Source organism: Myotis brandtii, unplaced genomic scaffold, assembly GCF_000412655.1.
Source record: "Myotis brandtii unplaced genomic scaffold, ASM41265v1 scaffold23, whole genome shotgun sequence".
NCBI lineage: Eukaryota > Metazoa > Chordata > Mammalia > Chiroptera > Vespertilionidae > Myotis > Myotis brandtii.
Genome location: NW_005358649.1, coordinates 3,628,472 through 3,647,792, shown reverse-complemented (window position 1 = coordinate 3,647,792; position 19,321 = coordinate 3,628,472). Strand labels below are relative to the sequence as shown.

General features: G+C 41.5%; 1 protein-coding gene across 9 annotated transcripts in view; it reads left to right on the top strand.

The window, feature by feature from the left end:
• Positions 1-12,431: 12,431 nt before the first annotated feature.
• The window catches only part of EYA1 (EYA transcriptional coactivator and phosphatase 1), a 288,535-nt gene continuing 281,645 nt past the window's right edge, over positions 12,432-19,321 (top strand). For 7 of the 9 annotated variants that reach the window (XM_014539839.1, XM_014539832.1, XM_014539831.1 and 4 more), the window contains exon 1: positions 12,432-12,533. In XM_014539839.1, coding sequence (XP_014395325.1) covers positions 12,501-12,533 — 33 coding nt within the window. In that variant the 5' untranslated portion in view covers positions 12,432-12,500. The remainder of the gene's footprint in view (positions 12,534-19,321) is intronic. The other 2 variants (XM_014539838.1, XM_014539835.1) reach the window with 1 other exon arrangement.

Here is a 19,321-nt window from a genome sequence, read left to right as displayed (position 1 = left end):
CGTGCAGGGACCCGTTTGTTTTCCTTTGGGGAAGTGGTGACTGATTGGGACGTTGGGGGACAGAGGGGAGGTCATCTTGACCTTATTCGATGTTGTGATTGCTGTCTTGGACGTGTGCTTGCGCGCCAAGACCAGCACTGGGCAGCTCCTGGGGGGCAGTGGGGACAAGCAGATACTATATGTAGCACTTTCCAGCCACCCCGATTTCCTTCCTAGGTCACAGTGGTTCGGTTGGTGGAAATCAAAGAGGCCAGTGAAAAAGAAGTAGCGGCTGGGTAGGAGGGGTCAAGCAGGTCGAGGCATTGTTATTTCTATGAATAATTAGGGAAGCAGTAAAAAATAAACAGGATCTTTGTTTTACCTTTGGTGAGGTTAGGGGGAGGTGGGAATACTGCATACAGTAGAAATTGTTTTTTTAAAAAATTGTTTTCTTTATGTTAATTAAGACCCACCCAACTCTTTTGTTCTGGTAGCCAGACAGACTGATGCTAACTGGGTAACTAATGCTAACTCAAGGCTTCTTGAAAAAGTTTGGGTGGGAGGAGCACTCAGACCTTTCAAGAAATGTGAATGGCTATAAAAAAACAATCAGTGTCAAGTGTCTGCTCGGCACAGAGGATCCCAGCTCTGAGTGATACCGGCAGGAATAAGGTAGGAGCAGATGTCCACATAAGGAAGGCATCCTTCCACCCTGTCCAGAGACCCTAACTGCCCTGTGTCTCTAGCTCTGGGCTGTTCATTCAGCCAACCCCGGGAAACAGGCCATGTACCGAGCATCTTGTAACATGGATAAAAATGGGTTCTCCTGGAACATTGTGACCTAACGTGACTAGGGCTCTGCCGGGGAAAACACAGGTGTGCAAGGCTTCCCGGAGGACAGGACTGGATGAGCCTGCGAGGCTATGCAGGAGTCTGGGTGGAAGATGTCTCCTCCAGGTGAGGGGAGTTGGCACCAGGGGCCCTGGAAGTAGGTTGTCATCTTTGCAGGTGAGCAGGAGAGAACCGGGATGCAGGAGGGATGTGCAGAGGTGGTGGCTAGGGCCAGATGGGAAAAGGCTTGGATGTCAGAACAAATGAGACCAAATCAGAATGGTTCCCTACTTGGGAGAGAGCGAAATCTAAGTTTCACATCTTGGAACATATGGAGGCCTTGGAGAGAAGGCAGAGAAAAGTGCTAAATAAGATAAATGACAAAATAGGAACTATAAAAAAATCTATAAGTGGGATTATTTAGCCTATAAAAGAGTCAAAAGGTGCTGGGCCAGTATGGATCAGTGGTTGAGCGTCGACCTATGAACCAGGAGTCATAGTTCGATTCCCAATCAGGGCACATGGTTGAGTTGTGGGCTCAAACCCCAGTGTGGGGTGTGCAGGAGGCAGCCAATCATCATTGATGTTTCTATCTCTCTCTCCCTCTCCCTTGTTCTCTGAAATCAATAAAAATACATATTTTTAAAAAGTTTTTTTAAAAAGTCAAAAGGTAATTAAAGAGAAGAAGTACTATAATAACAATATTGTTTTACTAATTGTTATTGTAGTAATCTGAAATGAAGCTTCTAAGAGTGTCTTTAAGCAATCGACTTACATTGATACATTTTGGATTTAAAAACTAGAGACAATTAATTATTAATTGCTGTGGGGCGCGGTTACATTGTTTTGGCCAGGTTCAAGCCTCGGACTAATGAAAGGACACGGTCCTCTCATTGCCACGTGCAAGTCCCAGCTGGAGGGCAGGGTCCTCCCAGCACAATTATAGCCAACGGCTGTGGTTGTAAGCTTGAACCTATGGTCCAAACAGGTAGCCGCACGTGCCTTGTGCTAGAGTTCAGGTGCATGTAGTTGAGTAGGGTTGGAGCTCACGAGAATGCTGTAAACAACGTGATCACACCCCCCCCCCTTTGCCTCCTGGCATCTGCTATAAAATAAAGACATGGCTTGTGGGCGTCGTCTGTTGTCGACCCAGCTATTACTCTCTTGTCTGTCCTTTCTCAATCCTTTCACCGCCCCCCCCACTCAGTTTACCTTTTGGCCGCAACAAATTGCATTATATTTTTTATAACCTTTCATCCTTTCCAGAATTCTTATCATTTGCTCAACACACATTTATTGGACATATACTATATGTAGGACATATTTTCAATCAGCTCTATCCTACTAGATGGTATTAATGTCATTGTATAGGTGAAGAAGTAGGCTCAGAGAAGGTAATTAATTTTTCCAGGATTACAGAGTTGATAAGTGCCAGAGTTACCAACTTCAATTCCGATTCTCCTAACCTGTCTTCAGTGGTCTTTTTCTCTACCCTTTGATCTATCAGACTAGCTCTGTTTTTGGCTTTCTCCTCTTTATCATTTATATCAGTGACTTGAGAGAAGAAAGCTAGAGTAATGGCTTTTAGGTCGGTGTATTACAGAAAGCTGGACATCTCAATCATTGGCTTACAGAACGAGTCAGAGAAAATATGAGTGAGCTACACTGATGGGCAGAAACTCACAAAATGAGGATTTCACAGGGCTGACTCAATTCCTCAGAGAACAGAGGGGCTGTGACTTGAAAACAGGTCATTTGCAGAAGGGTTTGAGTGTCCCTAAACTCAGTAACTGCCTGTGGTGTTTGAATCCAACTGAGCACTGAGCAAAAGACGTGTCCTGTGGAGGGACATCAGAAAGTTAAGAACTTGGTTTTTAGAAGATATTTTGGGCCTAGGAAGGAGAGCTCTTAGGGGATAGCATCATAATATTAAATATTTCAAGGACAATTTTGTATAGGAGGATATTGAAATGTGTTTGTGTTGGTGCAGAAGAGAATTTGAACCTAGAGAAGATGGATCTATTTCAGCTCCGTATAAGGGAAAGCCTCCTAAAGGTTAAACCTTCCAGCCATGGACCAGGTGGCTTGCCAAGCTGGTGAATTTCCATCCCCAGAGGTGTTCATGCTGAAGTAGGTTGGCTATCTGTCAAGGATGTTTCGGGAGATTCCTGCTCTGGAAATGTGGATTCCATAACTTCCTCCTGTGGGCCAGTCACAACATCCCATGCCTTATATGTTCCTGTCACATTACATCACCCATGAACAGTTTTCTCATTGAAGTGAAGGGAGACAGATTTCTTAAACTCTTCTAGTTTTGCACTAGTGTCAGCTGGCCTTTGATTTTAAGGAAAGAGTGAAATTCAAAGAAACCCTGACTCAGTGCCTCTATTCTGACAGCTTAATGCTTTCCCCATTACTGACTTTATTTTCCATGTTTTGACCTTGGAGACTGCAGAGCTACAGTCTTATTTCATCAAGTAACCCTTACTCTTGTCAAGAACCAACTAAAAGAGTCAGTATCCAGGAAATGAAATTGCTTTGCTAAACTTTAGTTGGAATTGTCAAGGATGAGGGAGGGAGTGGTGTTGGAGTAGAGCAGGGAAGCATTTACTCTCTAGATCCTCCTAAACTGGCACATAACATTAATCCTTAGGTCTAATGAGGAACTTACATCCCCTGTTCTAAATAAATATGCTACCATTGAGCTGGACATTGAAGTCTATGCCTACATCCGTGGTTAAAATTACCTTTGAATTTTAGTAGCAAAAACAAACAAACAAAAAGAAACAGCCTAAGAGTCTAAGAAGTATGTTTTCACCTTATTTTGATAAATGAAACTGCTTTTAAATTTTTGGACTGCTGAACATATTGTGGGCTAGGCACAGACCAGGGACTTTCTGAATTTTTATTTTATTTTAAATCTTTATTGTTGAAAGTATTTCAAATGTCCCCCTTTCCCCCCCCCCCCCATGAACCCCTTCTAGCCTGCTCCTTCCACCCCACCCAGGCCTTCACCACCCCATTGTCTGTGTCCATGGGTTATGCATACATGCATATAAGTTATTTGCTTGATCTCTTCCCACTTACAATTTGACCAAGGTGTTACTGAAAACCAAACTTCCACTCACCATTCTGATTCAAGTCCTTAAAAATTAAAGCCTTTAGCATTATATCAATGATCACCATTCCAATTGAATCTTTGTATTAAAGAACATTATATACTGTTTATGCTTTACCTCTAAATGAAGAGTATGTTCTTCAGCCTCTTCTTTTTTTTAATATATATATTTTGTTGATTTTTTTATAGAGAGGAGTGGAGAGGGATAGAGAGTTGGAAACATTGATCAGCTGCCTCCTGCACACTCCCTACTAGGGATGTGCCCGCAACCAAGATACATGCCCTTGACCGGAATCGAACCTGGGACCCTTCAGTCTGCAGGCCGATGCTCCATCCACTGAGCCAAACTGGTTCGGGCCTTCAGCCTCTTCTTTCCTTCTATACCTAAACCATGAACATTATTGGTTGTTGAACCCGTATCATTTACTCAAGCAGGAGTGAATGTCACCTGCATTAGAGAGGAGTGTTGGTGGATGGACATCTAGACAAAGATCAGCACTGGCATCGTGCTCGATTTGGAGGGGCAAGGACTGTAATTCCCAATGAAGAAGGCAGCCACTGACAAAACGAGTTGTTGCTTTCTTGGCTGTCCTGGAAAAAAGAGGTTGACAACTGGTAGGAAATGTGACTTGTGGCACATTTAAAAAAATGTTATTAAGTGTATGCATCACTGAATTTTGACAATTGTATAGATCCATGTAACCACTACCATCAAGATATAGAATACTTCTAACTCCCCCAGAAGTTCCCTGTGCCCCTCTGCAGTCCAACACCCTCCAGCCCCACCCCAGCCTGGCTCCAGGCAACCACTCTTCTGCTTCATCCCTGTGGATGAGTTTTGTGGTGTATTTTTAACACCCTAAGAGGTATTTACTGGTAGATCTTTCTAAGCAGAAGTAAAGAAGTAGATATTTCATATTCCATCTTTTTCTTTTAAATAAAGTAAGAAAATCCATCAGTTAGTTACAGTTATATACTTAATTTGCATAATAGAAAACATAACCATTGAATGGAACCCCTTTAGTTTGTTACCAGTAGTTCTAGAGCACAAGTTATTCTAAAACTGAAACTGTAGTCTTCGTGGGATGAGAATGTATTTCTGTGACTCACTGTATCCGAACCACATCTGTGGAGGGACTAGCAATGCCCTAAATTCAGTAGATGCAGCAGAATTAATACACCAGCCTGGTGAAATATGAGATAACTTTACCATGTGTGATTATGCTTTAGATTATTTTTTCTCAGATGTCTGAATTATATAGGAGTTATAGGTCTGTGGTTCTCAAGCAGTGTGCTACGGCACACCACTGTTCCTCAAATTCATCATGGGCATGCCACCAGTCAGAGCCACTGGGCAACATTGACTTTTTCTATGCTTGAATATTTTAAGACAATGGCTGTCAGACTCAACCGACCGAGTCCTGTGACATGGTTGATTGTAAGGTAAGAGGAGGAAGAAGTGTTCAGGATAAAAGATCCCATGTTTACTGGAATACATTTTGGCTTTTCTTCTTGAGTCCTGGAGAGCAGACTTCATTTAAAGAGCAATGATGAATGGAAGCAAGAGCAAGTGAAGTGTGTGATAACCATGCATATGTTTACCAGCACTGTGATCGTCCCCACCAATGACTCAGTTAAGGCTTTCAAATGTCCAGCCATGGTTTTTAGTGTTCAGAAGTTTACCAGGAATATAAAAATTTGGTAACCTCTAGCATAAGGCGATTCATGAATGCTGTAAAGACTACAGGTTTCTGTGTAGCAATTTAATTTGAACATTTTTAAAATGTGACTTCTGTGTTTCATCCTTCTACCAGGGCCAGTGTTATAAGTAAGGGAAATCTGAATAAGTGAATTTGACCTCACTTTGCTATTCTATTTTATATTTCTTTCTCTTTTTATAAAAATATAATTATTGATTTCAGAGAGGAAGAGAGAGATAGAAGCATCAATGATGAGAGAGGATCATTGATCGGCTGCCTCCTGAACACTTGGGGATCGAGTCCACAAGCATGTGCCCTGACTGGGAATTGAACTGTGACCCAGCCGGGCAGGAGAGCTACTGTTTTTTCAACTATCATACCTTTTGATCCTTTAATTATATTCTTTGGAATTTATTCTTAAAGAAATAATGAAAAAAATCTGATGAATGAAGTGTCATATGCTATAGTGAAAGAGTGAAAAAAAAAACACCCAACACCACCCCACATGCCTTATCTATAGAAATATCTCCCCGGTGGAATATTACATGGGCATTAAAAATGACAAATGCTCATGGCACCATATTAAGAGAAACTGGAAAAACACAAACATGAAGATTCACAATGATTATAGCTATGTAAAACTGTGCATGCATGAAGACAAGTTGATTTTATGGGATTATGTGTGTATTTAAGGTTTTCTTAATCTTTCGTGCTACATTGAAATAATGTGTGGGTCTCATACTCTTGAAAGCATAGTCTGAATTCAACTATAGTTACTGAATAAGTACATGTCACTATTTTCCTAATTAGTGTCAACTCGTTTTATTGACCCCTTGTCTTCCATTCTTTTTTTTATTATTTTTATAATTTCTTTATTGATTAAGGTATTACATATGTGTCCTTTTCCCCCCATTACCCCCCCGACCCCCCCACTCATGCTCTCACCCCCTGTTGTCTGTGTCCATTGGTTAGTCTTATAAACATGCATACAAGTCCTTCGGTTGATCTCTCCCCCTTACCCTCACCCTCCCCTACCTTCCCTCTGAGGTTTGACAGTCTGATCAATGCTTCTCTGTCTCTGGATTGTTTTCCATTCTTTATCTGCATAGAAGGAAGTCACATATGGTGGAAACATAACTCTGGTCATATTTATTTTGAAGTTTTATAAAGCATACACAAGCTTCATACTTAAAAATTTAAAATAAACCTGGTCATATTATTTAGAAGTTTTAAAAAGAAGAAACGGGCTTCATACTTAAAACTTTAAAACAGCGGAAAAGCTAGAAAAGCAAAGTGGTGTAGACATTTATTTCTGTAGAAACCAGTGAAGAGCTGGGCTTGTTTTTCATGCATGACATCCGCGGTTGGGGTGTGTTCCTCAACAATTTGAAAGAGCAGTGGTCATCTGGTTTCTGAATCTGACTTACCTGCTTATGACCGATCTGTGTTTTCCTTCATCTGAGCACATTTCTTAGGCACGCGAAGAAAGCAAGGAGGAGGTGACAGTGAGACAAGCATCTTGTGGCTTCTGGAGCCGAGGAATTAGTTGAGCTGGGCAGACCTCTGGAGGTGATTTATCCAAAGGTTCACTTCACTGCAGACTTCTGTTTGTAAATTTTCTTAAAGCCCCCTTGATTTGATATGTTTATTCAATCTGTAGTTGTAGTCTTCTGGGGACATACTTAAGAATAGCCCCTTTCTTTTCATAAAGCAGTGTTCCACCACTAGTTTCCTTCTGCTTCTCAGGAATGTTAGAAAACTCAACACTTGGTGAGAAGGCAAAGATTAAAGTGATGGTGTGTTGCAATGAAAACACTCTTTCATCCACGGAGCCACAAGTTATTAACAGTGTCTGATGGGTCTCTGGGTCATTAGAGATGATTTATGTGTCATTGAAAATATAAGCCATTTTTTTCAAAATCAGCACAAAAAATTACAATATACATGATGTATACAATTTTTTAAAAAAATATTATTTTCTTCTCAGTCACAGTAGTAGTCCCCACCGCCATGCCCACCTTATTCATCTTTAATTTGGAAAGTCTGTCCCCAGAGCCTGCCCGTCTAGACCCTTTTTCTATCCACTTCATGCCTCAAGTAACTTACACACTTCTTCCAACTTCCCTTTTCCCAACCTTTTGTTCTGACCATAACCAGGATGTTCGTGATGAGGCAGAACTAAAGTGAAAGCAAAGTAGTGTTGACTGTGAAATGAGGTGATATTGATTTTTTTTTTTTTTATCAACTGCCTGGCTTTGGCTGACGGGTGGAAAAGAGTAGGAAGCATCTATGTGGAGTGATTCTGGATTTTACTGAACCTGGAAAACTTTATGTGCAGAGCTCCTCCATACTATTTTTTTTTTAATAAAAAGGAAGCACCGGATAGATATTTTTGTCTCACATGCATTAAAGTTTCTGTATTTAGAACTATTCCCCAATTTAAAAAGTAGCAGGCTTATCAATTACAAAAGGGCATAAAGTATCACTTCCAAATATGCATCACTAAATTCTATAGGTATAATTATAATGTCACTATCAGAGCCCAATTTCGCAATTCCTCGGAGTCCCCAAAGAGGGTTTTATGTAATTGTCAGATGTGTCAGATTGTAGTCTCAATTTGATGCCTCTGCCTTATCACTGTATGTATCTGATATTTACATTCTTTAGTTGCTAGTATGTGCATTCTAATTTCAGCCGCTTTCTACCCCACTCCTCCAAGATTGGCAAATATAAAGGAAATTCCGAAGGTTTCCATTAAGCCTGTGTTGGGTAAGTTCACCTGACGAAGTTAGCTTTTCAGTGGTGGTTCATCCACAGGCCAGGGGATTGGGACTGAAGAAGGTGTAGTTCCCTCAAGTGTCGAATAGACCAACTCAAGCAGGCCAGTACCCCTTGTTTCTTCCTTGCCCAGGAGGCCTCCCACAGTCTCTCCTGCCACCTGCCTAGTTCCACGAAGCACTAGATGCCGAGGCTAGCATCTGGTGAGGGGCTGCTAATGCAAGTCAGGGGTTCTGCCACCTCAAGCTGTGGGTGCCCCTACCCTGTTCCTCAGGGGCTGCAATGGCCCCTGGGGAGTGTCTTCAGGTGTCCACATGCAGCTAGCAAGTATGGAGAGTTGGGATGTACCTCGGTGTATGCCCAGCTGTGCATTTTTATTTTTTCACTATTTTGTTCAGTTGATTTTTTCTTCCTATTAGTCAATAACAGGCTCCGGAATATCGAACGTGGCCAGCAGATCCTCAGGACATCTCGTAGTCCCTCGTCTCTTCGTCAGGGAACCTTACACTTCTGTGGCTAGTAAAAGGGAAGCCTTCCATTGTGTACAGCTCCAAGAGTGTCCCATTGCAGTTGAGTCAGGAGTGGGTAAATAAGAATTTGGCTTTTTGGAGTAAATGCACACGTGGGTGAATGACTTACTTCTGTCCTTTGACAAGAGCAAATGTTGGGGATGGACATGTGAATGCATATCCACCACCAGGCTCTTGGTGCCTGTCTTGCAGGGACACTTCTTATACCAAGACACCTGCCTCTACTGCTGCACAAGTTTCCCCAAACAAATCTCATCCCACTGATCCTTCCATCAGTGTGCACCTCCTCTTCCCATCCTATACCTTGACTAGCCTCCTTGGACATCCTTTGACTCCTTGCTTCTAGAAACGATCCTTAGCTTAAGTCTCTGTGAAGATCACCTCTAAGGACTCGATATGTGTTTATGCATAGTTCTATATAGTTTCATAAATAGCTACTCCCTATGTGTGTGAGATAGGTAAGTAAGTAGGTAGGTAGGTACATATGAAACAAATAACTCATTTTTGCTTGAGTCTGTTTCTTAGGGTACTTGAAACTAATTATCAGAACCCCAAATTTGATGCATATTTTAAGTCGATTTAATGATAGCACCATCATTTAACTGCCCACCTAATTCTAGTTCAACATGGACGTATATTCAAAAATTGCCATGTATCAATAACACTCATTCATTCATTCATTCATTCATTCAAAATATTTAATGAGTACCATATGTGACCGGAACAAGAAAGTAAGGCATGGTCCTAGTTCTCATGGAGCTCCAGTCTAGTGGGGGAGACAGGTAGAGAAATAATTACAGTCCATTAGATAAGTGCTATAATGGGGGCAGGCTTATTTATAAACCATGAGAGATCAAGTCCAGCAAGGGAATTAAGGGTTTACCAGAGCCAGGCTCCTAAATATCAGTAGACCCAGTCATGGCATAGATTTCATAGTTTGGATTGACATGTAGAAATCTGGAAACAACTATGCTGATTTAGCAAGCAGGGGAGGCTTTGTAAATAAAGGCCACGGCGCTCCGTGATTTTTTGATTTTTTGAGTGGGAGTCTTTCTTAGCGGAGACATCTACCTGAAGTAGATGAATGCTGACTCGCTCGACTCCTCAATAATCTCAGTCTCCGCTTTTTAGCCCAGGAAACAATAACAAACACAGCATTTAGTACAGAATAGTTTCATCTTCAGAAGAAATAAAATTACAAATGAAATACCTTTCATGCTCATGTAATTTGACCAATCTTAATACCTTAAACTGTTCAGTAAGTTCAATATGGGAAGATGGAAAAGAAACACATGGGAAATAATCCTGGAATATCAAATATACAGATTTTGATTGAAACATGTTCCCGGGACAGGTACAGAGAGGATGGGAATTTAGGGGAAATGAGAGGGGGCTTTGTCTTGGGCCCGCTCCCTTCTGTGAGCCATGAGACTGGCCTCTGTCCCCACATATAGGTGCACTGTGGGCAGTTTATGTGAAAGCACTTTGTAAACTGTGAAGCATTTTACCAATGTGAGGCAGGGTTATTATCATTATTTTAAAATGCTACCTTATCGCCTGGAAAAGTTAACGTGCTCCAGAGAGTCACTTAAGCAATGAAAAAAGTCTAGTTTCTGAAATATCTCTGCCCTAATTATACAGTGAATCATCTCCAACCAATGCTGGTGGATTTTAAGACTCAGTCCTGAAATTTTGCATAATTCAAAAGAGATTGCTATATTTTTTTCTCAGTTTAGCAGACCATAAATACATTCATATGCTCTTTGTTGACCCCTCACCTAGAATTATAAACTAATTTCTGGTTAAAATTACAAAAACACTTAGCTTTTATAAGGTTCTCCAAATTTTAGGGGTCTAGGTATTTGTGAGTCTTATGTTGTCCAAAAAGCATCACCTTTGTGCTGACAGTGGGTAAGGCACAAGTTTTCCAGCATCGATCATTGTGAGCAGAACAATCATAAATGAGAACTGGCCCAGCATTTCAAAATTACATCCCAAATGGTCCAAGCTTGGAGCATTTCACCTGAAAATTATGCATACATAATTATTATATTATATATAAAATTTTATATTATAAAATTATGCATACATTTCAATACATACATTCATTAAATTGTAAATCTAAGATGTAAATCTGTATGACATCATCTAGTAGAAATCTTCCATTTTGCAGATAATAAAACTGAGGCACAGAGAGTCTAAATTGTTTACCTGAGGTCATTCAGCTAGTTAGTGGCAGAGTCAGAACCTGAATTCACATCGCTTGACTTCCACTACAGTGGTTTACCTACCACGCTAACATGCAGAAGTTCAAGTACATTTACAAAAATGGATATTGGTGTCAAACTAGCACATATTTCCTATTCTGTTATTTTATGTTGGGTGATATTAAGATCATGGTGTGTGTTTTTTAATCCTTACCCAAGGATATGTTTGCTTGTTTTTAAATTGATTTTTAGAGAGAAAGGGAGAGAGAGAAACATTGATATGAGAGAGAAACATTGATTAGTTGTCTCCCATATGTACCCCGACCAGGATCAAATCCATAACCTAGATATGTGCCCTGACCAGGAATCAAACCTGCAATCTTTTGATGTAGAAGATGATGCTTCAAGCAACTGAGCCACCCAGCCAGGGCAAGATCATGCCTATTTTTTTCAAAAAATTACATGTATATTTAAATATCTGCATTGAAGTTGATGTGAGGCATGTCTTAGTTACCAAGCCCAAGTCAGTAAACCTGAGTCTCTTTTGGGTTCTTCATTTAAACTTGAGCCTGAAAATTAATGTTGAAAGGAAATGAGAATAGGCAGCAGGATGGCTATATTCTGTTTCTGGAAGATAGCTAAATGTAGAATATATTTCAAAACACTCTATTTATTGTCCATGTCTTGAAGTTCCCCAAACCCCATTCTTCTTAAAGGTGTTGAGTCTCTGACGGGTTAGACTTGATCAGCCGTGAAACTGCGACCTAATGTAAACTTGCTAAGAAATAGCAGAATAATATCCTTGCCCTGAGGGTAAAACACTCAACTCTAGGTTTCCCTCTTTTATCCCTGCTCAGACGACAGTCATATTTCTTTGTTAGTATTTCCTCTTTGCATTGTGGTCCAATTGACGTTGATAGATAGCGAGGAGAAACTGAATTCAAAAGGAAAAAAAAAAGAAAAGGAAAAAAACAAAGCTCTCACACTGTTGGCTCAAAACTAACGGGTGTGGAAAGCTCTCTAGCTGGGCCTCTCCGTTCTGTTATTTCCTTGGGCTGCAGCTGCTGACAGCAGACACACTGAGCTATCAGTTGGCCACATTTGGCTCATGTAAATTGTGATAAACAGCGAGCCCATAATATTTATTTTAAAGATTCGTTCCGTGAAGGTAAGCATTCTTGACGTGTGTATACATGCTGGTAAGTGGAAAGCTGCAGATGGGAAGATGGGCTCTTCATTTCATGCCACACGATTAATACGGCTGCGTGGTGCTCTCTCCCCACAGGTGCAGGGGTGCTGGGACCCTTTGAAGAAGTGTGTAGCTAATAGCCCATCTATAATTCAGAAGGCGTCTTCGATGGAAGACCCCCGGGGGATAAATGGACCGTCTGTAAGTAAACAGCATGTCAGTCTTAAGGAAAGATTTTACTTTCAAAATCGTCATGACTATTTTTGTTGTAACCTGAGTGTCTAGAAATTCCTCAAAAGCTCTGTACCGATTTTTAATGATTTTTAAAGTTATGAATTAAGGAGTACACTATTTTCTCAGCCAGACCTACTTGATATCTTTCTTAGAGGCATCAGTTATCAAAAGTAGAGTTCTAGAAGGAAAAGCCAACCTTTAGTATTACTTAATTACTAGTTCACCAAAAGCATAAGGTAATTTGAAGTCTTACGGTTTTCTTTGCCCCAGGGAGAACATGTATTTGTCTCATAAGACTTGAAATTAATATCTAAGTTTGGATTGTCTTATATGTATTTGTGTGTGTGTATCTTTCAAATGTTTAGTGTGGTAGTTTTGCAGTTTCATGAACTCTAGGAGTGGCTTTACATGAAGGAATTCTCTAGGTCTCTGAGGTTTTCTTTTGTTTGTTTCTCTTGTGAGCAGAAGAGAAAGGATCCAGAAAATTTCCCCAGATTCCTATCAGGAAGAAATAGTTGCCTCATAAGCAAATATTCCCAATTAGAGGTAATCTTAGGAATAACCTTTCAGTTCTTTAGAACTTGAATAAGTCAGCAGGTATTAATTTTAGGAAAAGCATCTTTCAGTAAGTGAGGCTGTTCCTTGGGACATATCCGTAGCAATATTTGGGGTGACATATGTGACTTGCTCTGATCGGTTGTGGCGCCCTTAGACCTGTGGTTTCGTAGCTCAGCCTTGTTCACAATAGAATTATTACAAACCCAAAGTGTGATCTTTAGTAATGCTGTTGTGGTTCCTGTAAATGCGTGTCTTACAAGACCTCTTGGTGTTAGGCAATAAGCAGGAGCTGCTAATGGATGAGGATTTTAATAACAAAGGGTCAAGTGCTATATCGGCACTTTGCAGTCAGACTGTATGCAATTACAGTGTATTTTATGGATCTCCTCTGGTCATCTTGTGAGGTAATTCACACAAACACTTCCAGATCATTCCGTGTAGCACAACTTTTACCCCGAACAGGCAAAGCACCCTGAACTTAACCCATCTAATTGGTTTGTTTGTTCTTTTAAGCTCCCGTTATGGGCCCGGGGTGTTTGATTTTATTATCATGTTAAAAATACTTTTGTAGCGCATATAAAATAAATGAAAAATAAACTCACTGGTCGCTACTCCCCACTGCCCCCTTTTATGTAACTTTGCTACTTAGACTGATGACAGTATCTGCTGATAATATTTCTATTGCTACTTTATGTTACGCAAATTCTAATTTAAGAATGGAGACATTAACTATGATTTGAGACTGAAATGAACGGACAGAATGCAATGAGTCGTTTCTCTCTTGCCCGTCACCACGAAAAGAGGTGTCCAATGAGCAATCTCATTATAGGGCATTTTGAGGGTTTTGTTTCGTCACGTGAAGAGTGAAGCAGTTTTGTTCTTAAAGGATGCCTGGCTGTCTCAGAGGCACGAGACTGGGGAGGGTTTTTCTCAGGGGTGGACACTGCGATTTGGTTCCTGCCTGCTGCACTGTGGAGGCACACAGGGCCCCTGCGCAGAGCCTTGGCCGGCCCCCTCCAGGCTCACTGCCTCTGGCTCTCGGGTTTCCTCTTTTCCTTTGGACGGCGGGGAAACAGGTTCAAGATGGGAAGAGGACCTAGAACGGAGAAGAAAATGTTAAGATAATTCAGGAACATAAAGGATGGAAAGGAGACCTAGAATAATTCCAGAAGCGCTCACACTCCCAAACATGAATAGAACTTTCCCTTGCTCTTCATGTTTATCTTTCAAAAGCTTTCTTAGAAAGGATCTCAGAATAAACACAAGAGTATATGGGACCTGACCCCCACTCCCCGCTTCAACATTATCAACATTCTGCCATCCTCATTTCATCTTCCGCACCCCCACCCTCCTCAGCACCACCGGGGTCATTTCTTTAGATAAATTTCACGTACATCGAAAGGCACAGTCTTAACGGTATCATCCTGACAAGTGGTCATACCGATCACAATTAGAATTTCCATCTCCCCAGCCAGTTCTCATGCCCCTTCTCACTCAGTACCTCCCCAATACCTGTCCCCCACCCCAGAGACAAGCACGGTTCCAATCTTTGATCGGTTTCACCTGTTCCCCCAAAGTTTACACAGATTGAATCCTCACAGAATGTGTTCTCTTTTATTTCTGCCTTTTTCATGCAGCATTAGGTCTGCGAGACGCATCGTTATTGAACGTGTGTCAGTAGGTTATTCATTTTTATTATGGAATAGTATTGCATAGCACATTCTTTTTAAAGAATATTAAACATATTCTAAGCACTTGTCTGGAGACTTCAGTTTCTGCAAATGTAAAATGAGGAGCTTGAAAGCCAATTAACCTAATACTGGCTCTGCTTTATTATTTATAATTCGTACTTGCCTCCACTCTGTAGCTCATAGGAAGACTGGACACTTGCTTCCCTCAGCATGTTCCTCTTAGAAGTAGGACCTTTGGTTTCCCCACCAGAGATGGTATTTAAAAACAAAAAAAAGCTCTTTAGTAGGTTTTGCATGCAAAGCCAGTTTATAAAACATATCTCTGTGTGTATAATTATCAGTATAGTCTTGTGAATGTCTGTTGCCTTTGTAAATGGTGACCCTTTCTCAACTTTACATGGTTCTTTCTTTACTCTATGGATAGACATGTATGTGACCAGACAGGAGAGGAGTCAGTGAAACGCCCTCATTTCTTCCTAGCAGGCCAGACATCTGGTGTGGACAGGAGGCTAACAAGATGCCATGACAGCTGGGGGGCCCAGGGCGTCTCGCTGTGGGAGAGGCCAAGAGGAGCTCCCTTGGCATTTCAGTGGGCAGCGAGGGGCCATAGTGCGGGGGTCCCTTAGAGAAGGGTGCATTTTCTTAATCTTGGTGCGGTCATGCTATGTGAGACTTGTAGCTGGAAGTTGTGAGGGGGCTCGTGACACTTGAGGGAGGAGAAATGATCGATTACTTGAACATCAGAAGGTACAATATCCCTGTAGTAGCCTCTTGACCCCAGCCGGGCTTTGGAGATGCGTCTCACAGGACAAAGGACCATGGGCAGAGGTGAAGTCATTTCTCATTCTGATCCTGGGTAGATGCAGCACTGGGCAAAGGCTGTTCAATCAGAAGTCCCACCTTTTTTATTCTGGAAAGTTCTTCTGGTGTGTTTTCCACATCTAGGAGGAAGTAGCTTGTGCGATTTTGTAAGTTTTGTCCATTCCTCGATTCCCCTGATGAGGACAAAAAGGAGAGGAGGGGGGTTTGTGGGGCTCTGCCTCATTTCTGCACAGTTCTGGCCACTCCTCTGTTGTCTCTTGAGGAGTCCCCATTTGGATGAGCATAATCCACTCTCTCTCAGCAAACAACTCTGAAACACAAACATGAGAGAGCCAAGCTATGGCTGCATCTTTCCACTTCTTTAGTTTATGAGGATTTCTAGAAGGAAAGCATGTCATGATAAGGAAAGCATCTACTAGCTCCTTGAAAAAAAGTGAATTAAAAAAGAAATCACCATATCCTTTCTTGAGGCTGTAAGGCTTGCAGTTAATAAAATCCACCATGGAAGCCTGGCTGGCATAGCTCAGTGGTTGAGCATCGATCCATGGACCAGGAAGTCACAGTTTGATTCCTGGTCAGAGCACATGCCTGGGTTGTGGGCTCAATCCCCAGTAGGAGGTGTGCAGGAGGCAGCCGATCAATGCTTTTCTCTCATCACTGATGTTTCGATCTCTCTCTCCCTCTCTTTTCCTCTTGGATATCAATACAAATATATATATATTTTTAAAAAACCCACCGTGGAAAAAACTAAACCTTGTGTCTGAATTGGGTAGGCAGTCTTGTATCGTGAAAACTACCTTTTAGATTCAGAGGCAGACGACCTGATTTAACATTTACTAGATAAAAGACCTGGGCAGATTTCCAAGCACCAGCCTCCTTAACTGAAACACTGGAGATAATAATATTTACCTTCTCTTATTAAAAATTACATTTTTGTAGGCTAAGTGGGATCATGTATTTTAAAGTTCTTTGAAAACTGAAAAGTACAACATAACTTTAATGTACTTTTATTGGAAATGTCTCTAGAAAAGTGTGGTCATGGATAAAAAAATTACCTGGTCACCTATAAGTCTACAGTCAATATTTAAAAAGCAACCATCACACCTATGACAGGTATGACATGCACCAACACTACTTATGTTTGGTTATGACATTGTCAGCTGTGGGGAAATCAGGTCTCCTGCTACTCTAAAAGGAGCATGTTATTATGCATGCTAGATAGATAATATACTTTCATGACAAAAATTTTAGGTGATGATATTTGAGAGCTTTGCAGAGTAATTATATGTAGGGCTCCATTGTGTTATGTCGCCTTTAAATTATGGTAAATTTGAAATGCTAACAGCAGCTTTGCTGGGATGCTGGGTTTGGCAAGAAAACCATGAAATAAAATATGTATGTACCCTATTGCTATACTTGGACATTCTAAAAATGAAAAGTGACTTTTAACCAAAATGGAAGAATTAAATATCTATTTCATTAACAGAGAGAGGCACACTGTTTAGCAGAATTTACTAAAAGTAGTTATAACAAGTTTGATACATATGTCAAATTAACTGGGAAATTATCAATTAAACCGGGACTTAATTTTTTTTAGCTACACCATGAATGAGATGTTTTATATGAGTGGAACTTTTAGGTAACTTACATGTAAAGCTATAGAATCCAGTGGTTTTATTTCTTTTATTAAAAAGCAGGAGCAACTTATTGGAAGCCTTTATTAGTTTCTTCAGATTCCTAGAACAACATGCCATAGACTGGGGCTTAAAACAGCAAGCATTTATTGTCTTAGTTCTGGAGGCTAGAAGTCCAAGGGCAGGGTGTGGGCAGGGCTCTCTCTGAAACCTGTAGGCAAGCCTTCATTGCTTCTTAGCTTCGGAGGTGTGTGAACAGTCCTTGCCATTCCTGGAGTAACAGCCCCAGCACTTCTGTCTCCGCCTACCTTGTCACATGGCCTTCTCCCCCTATGTCTGTCTCTTCTTCTAAGGACACCAGTTATATTGGACCAGGGTGCAACCTAGTGACCTAATCTTAACTTGATTACATCTGCAAACACTGTTTCCAAATAAGGTCACATTCCCAGATACTGGGGATTAGGACTTCAACCTATGTCTTTTTGTGTGTGTGTGTGTGGGGGGGGGGCGGGGGGGCAGAGGACACAATTCAATCCATAACAAAACCTAACAATAAGAAAGGGAAGCCTAAAACTGTATCAATGTGCCTACCTATTCCACCCCTCTTGAATAATTCTAGTTTCTTTGGTTGCAAGTAGTGGGACTGACCAGGAGCTGACTTAAGCAAACAGGAGGAAAGTCTTAAGAAAAATGGTATCCAGGGAATTCAGGCAGTTTTCTTTGTATGTTCTCTATCTTTATTATTATTTGTAAGTCTTCCCTTTGTTTACAGACTGGCTTTCTCTATTCCCTTTGCATAGTGCCGGCTGCTGACTGTGGCTGCCATGTGACTGGGCCATCTACGTGCAGAAAAGGCAAGACTGTGCTCCTCCTGCACAGGCCAGGGCCCTGGCTGGTGGAACAGGGAGCAACAGCAGCCACGTGGCACTTCCCAGAGAAGGGGCGGGCAGACCACCCAGTAGGTGCCTACTGTGACCCTTTAAGAAGCCCCAGGCTGCGCGCATTGAGGCCCCAGTTTGAAAGCAGAGCTCTAGTCCTACATCTTCATCTTGCAGGTGGGGAGGTTTACCCCTTAATGTGCCATCACCCACCTCTAATCATTTTGATGGAAATATCTAACAGTGAATATAGATAATTCTTTCCTGATGATTTAAGGTCCTTGTTACAGCTATCGGTTATAAGCTGCATCCCTGATGTACTAGTTTTTCTTCTCTCCCTTGATTTGTCCGAGAGCAGCAATGTTGTGCATTTTCAGCATTAGGTGGCAAAGCAGGGACCAAACACAGCAAGCAGATACTAACTTGAAAATGGGCAGGCAGGTGGGCGTAGTGGAGAAAGCCCTGGCGTGGAGTCAGAATACCAGGTTTTGAGTCACAGCTTACTAAGGAAGGGGCCTGGGGGGAGTTATTTCAACTTCTGAGCCTCAGTTTTGTTTTTATAAATAGAGATGATAATATCTGCACTGCTGGGTCACTGTGATGAAGAAATAAGGTATCGTCTGCCAAAGTACTTTGTAGGCTGCACAGCAGTACACACAGCAGGTAGTGCCAAGCCCGCGGGCGTCCTTTCAGAGGGGCAGGGCACTGAGTCAGACGTAGCTGCTTCGGTCCTTGCTCTGCACTCGGACTGCTCTTTAACCTTTCTCAGCCTCAAGTTCATCCCACTACTGCAGGATGCTGGGGCCGTCAGTGCGCCTCCTTTGGGCCATCTTCCTCATCTGTAAATGAGATGATGCTAATAACTTACAGCACAGGTTGGTGTGAAGATTGAAGGGGGTTACAAGTGAGAGTTCTTCGAATGGTGCCTGACACACAGTCAGTGCTATCTTAGCACTTGCTATTGTTACTAATATCAAAGATGCCAGGCACACAATAGAGCAAATGCTTAAAGACACCATTGTTAGTTAAATTGATGAGACTGGGGCGATGAGGTACTGTCTCTCATTTTAGACATAGTGTTAAGAAAAGATTATGACTAGGGATGTCTGACCAGGATGGGAGGAATTAGGCAAAGTTTTGCCTTGAATAGGCAAGGCTGGTTGGACACACTA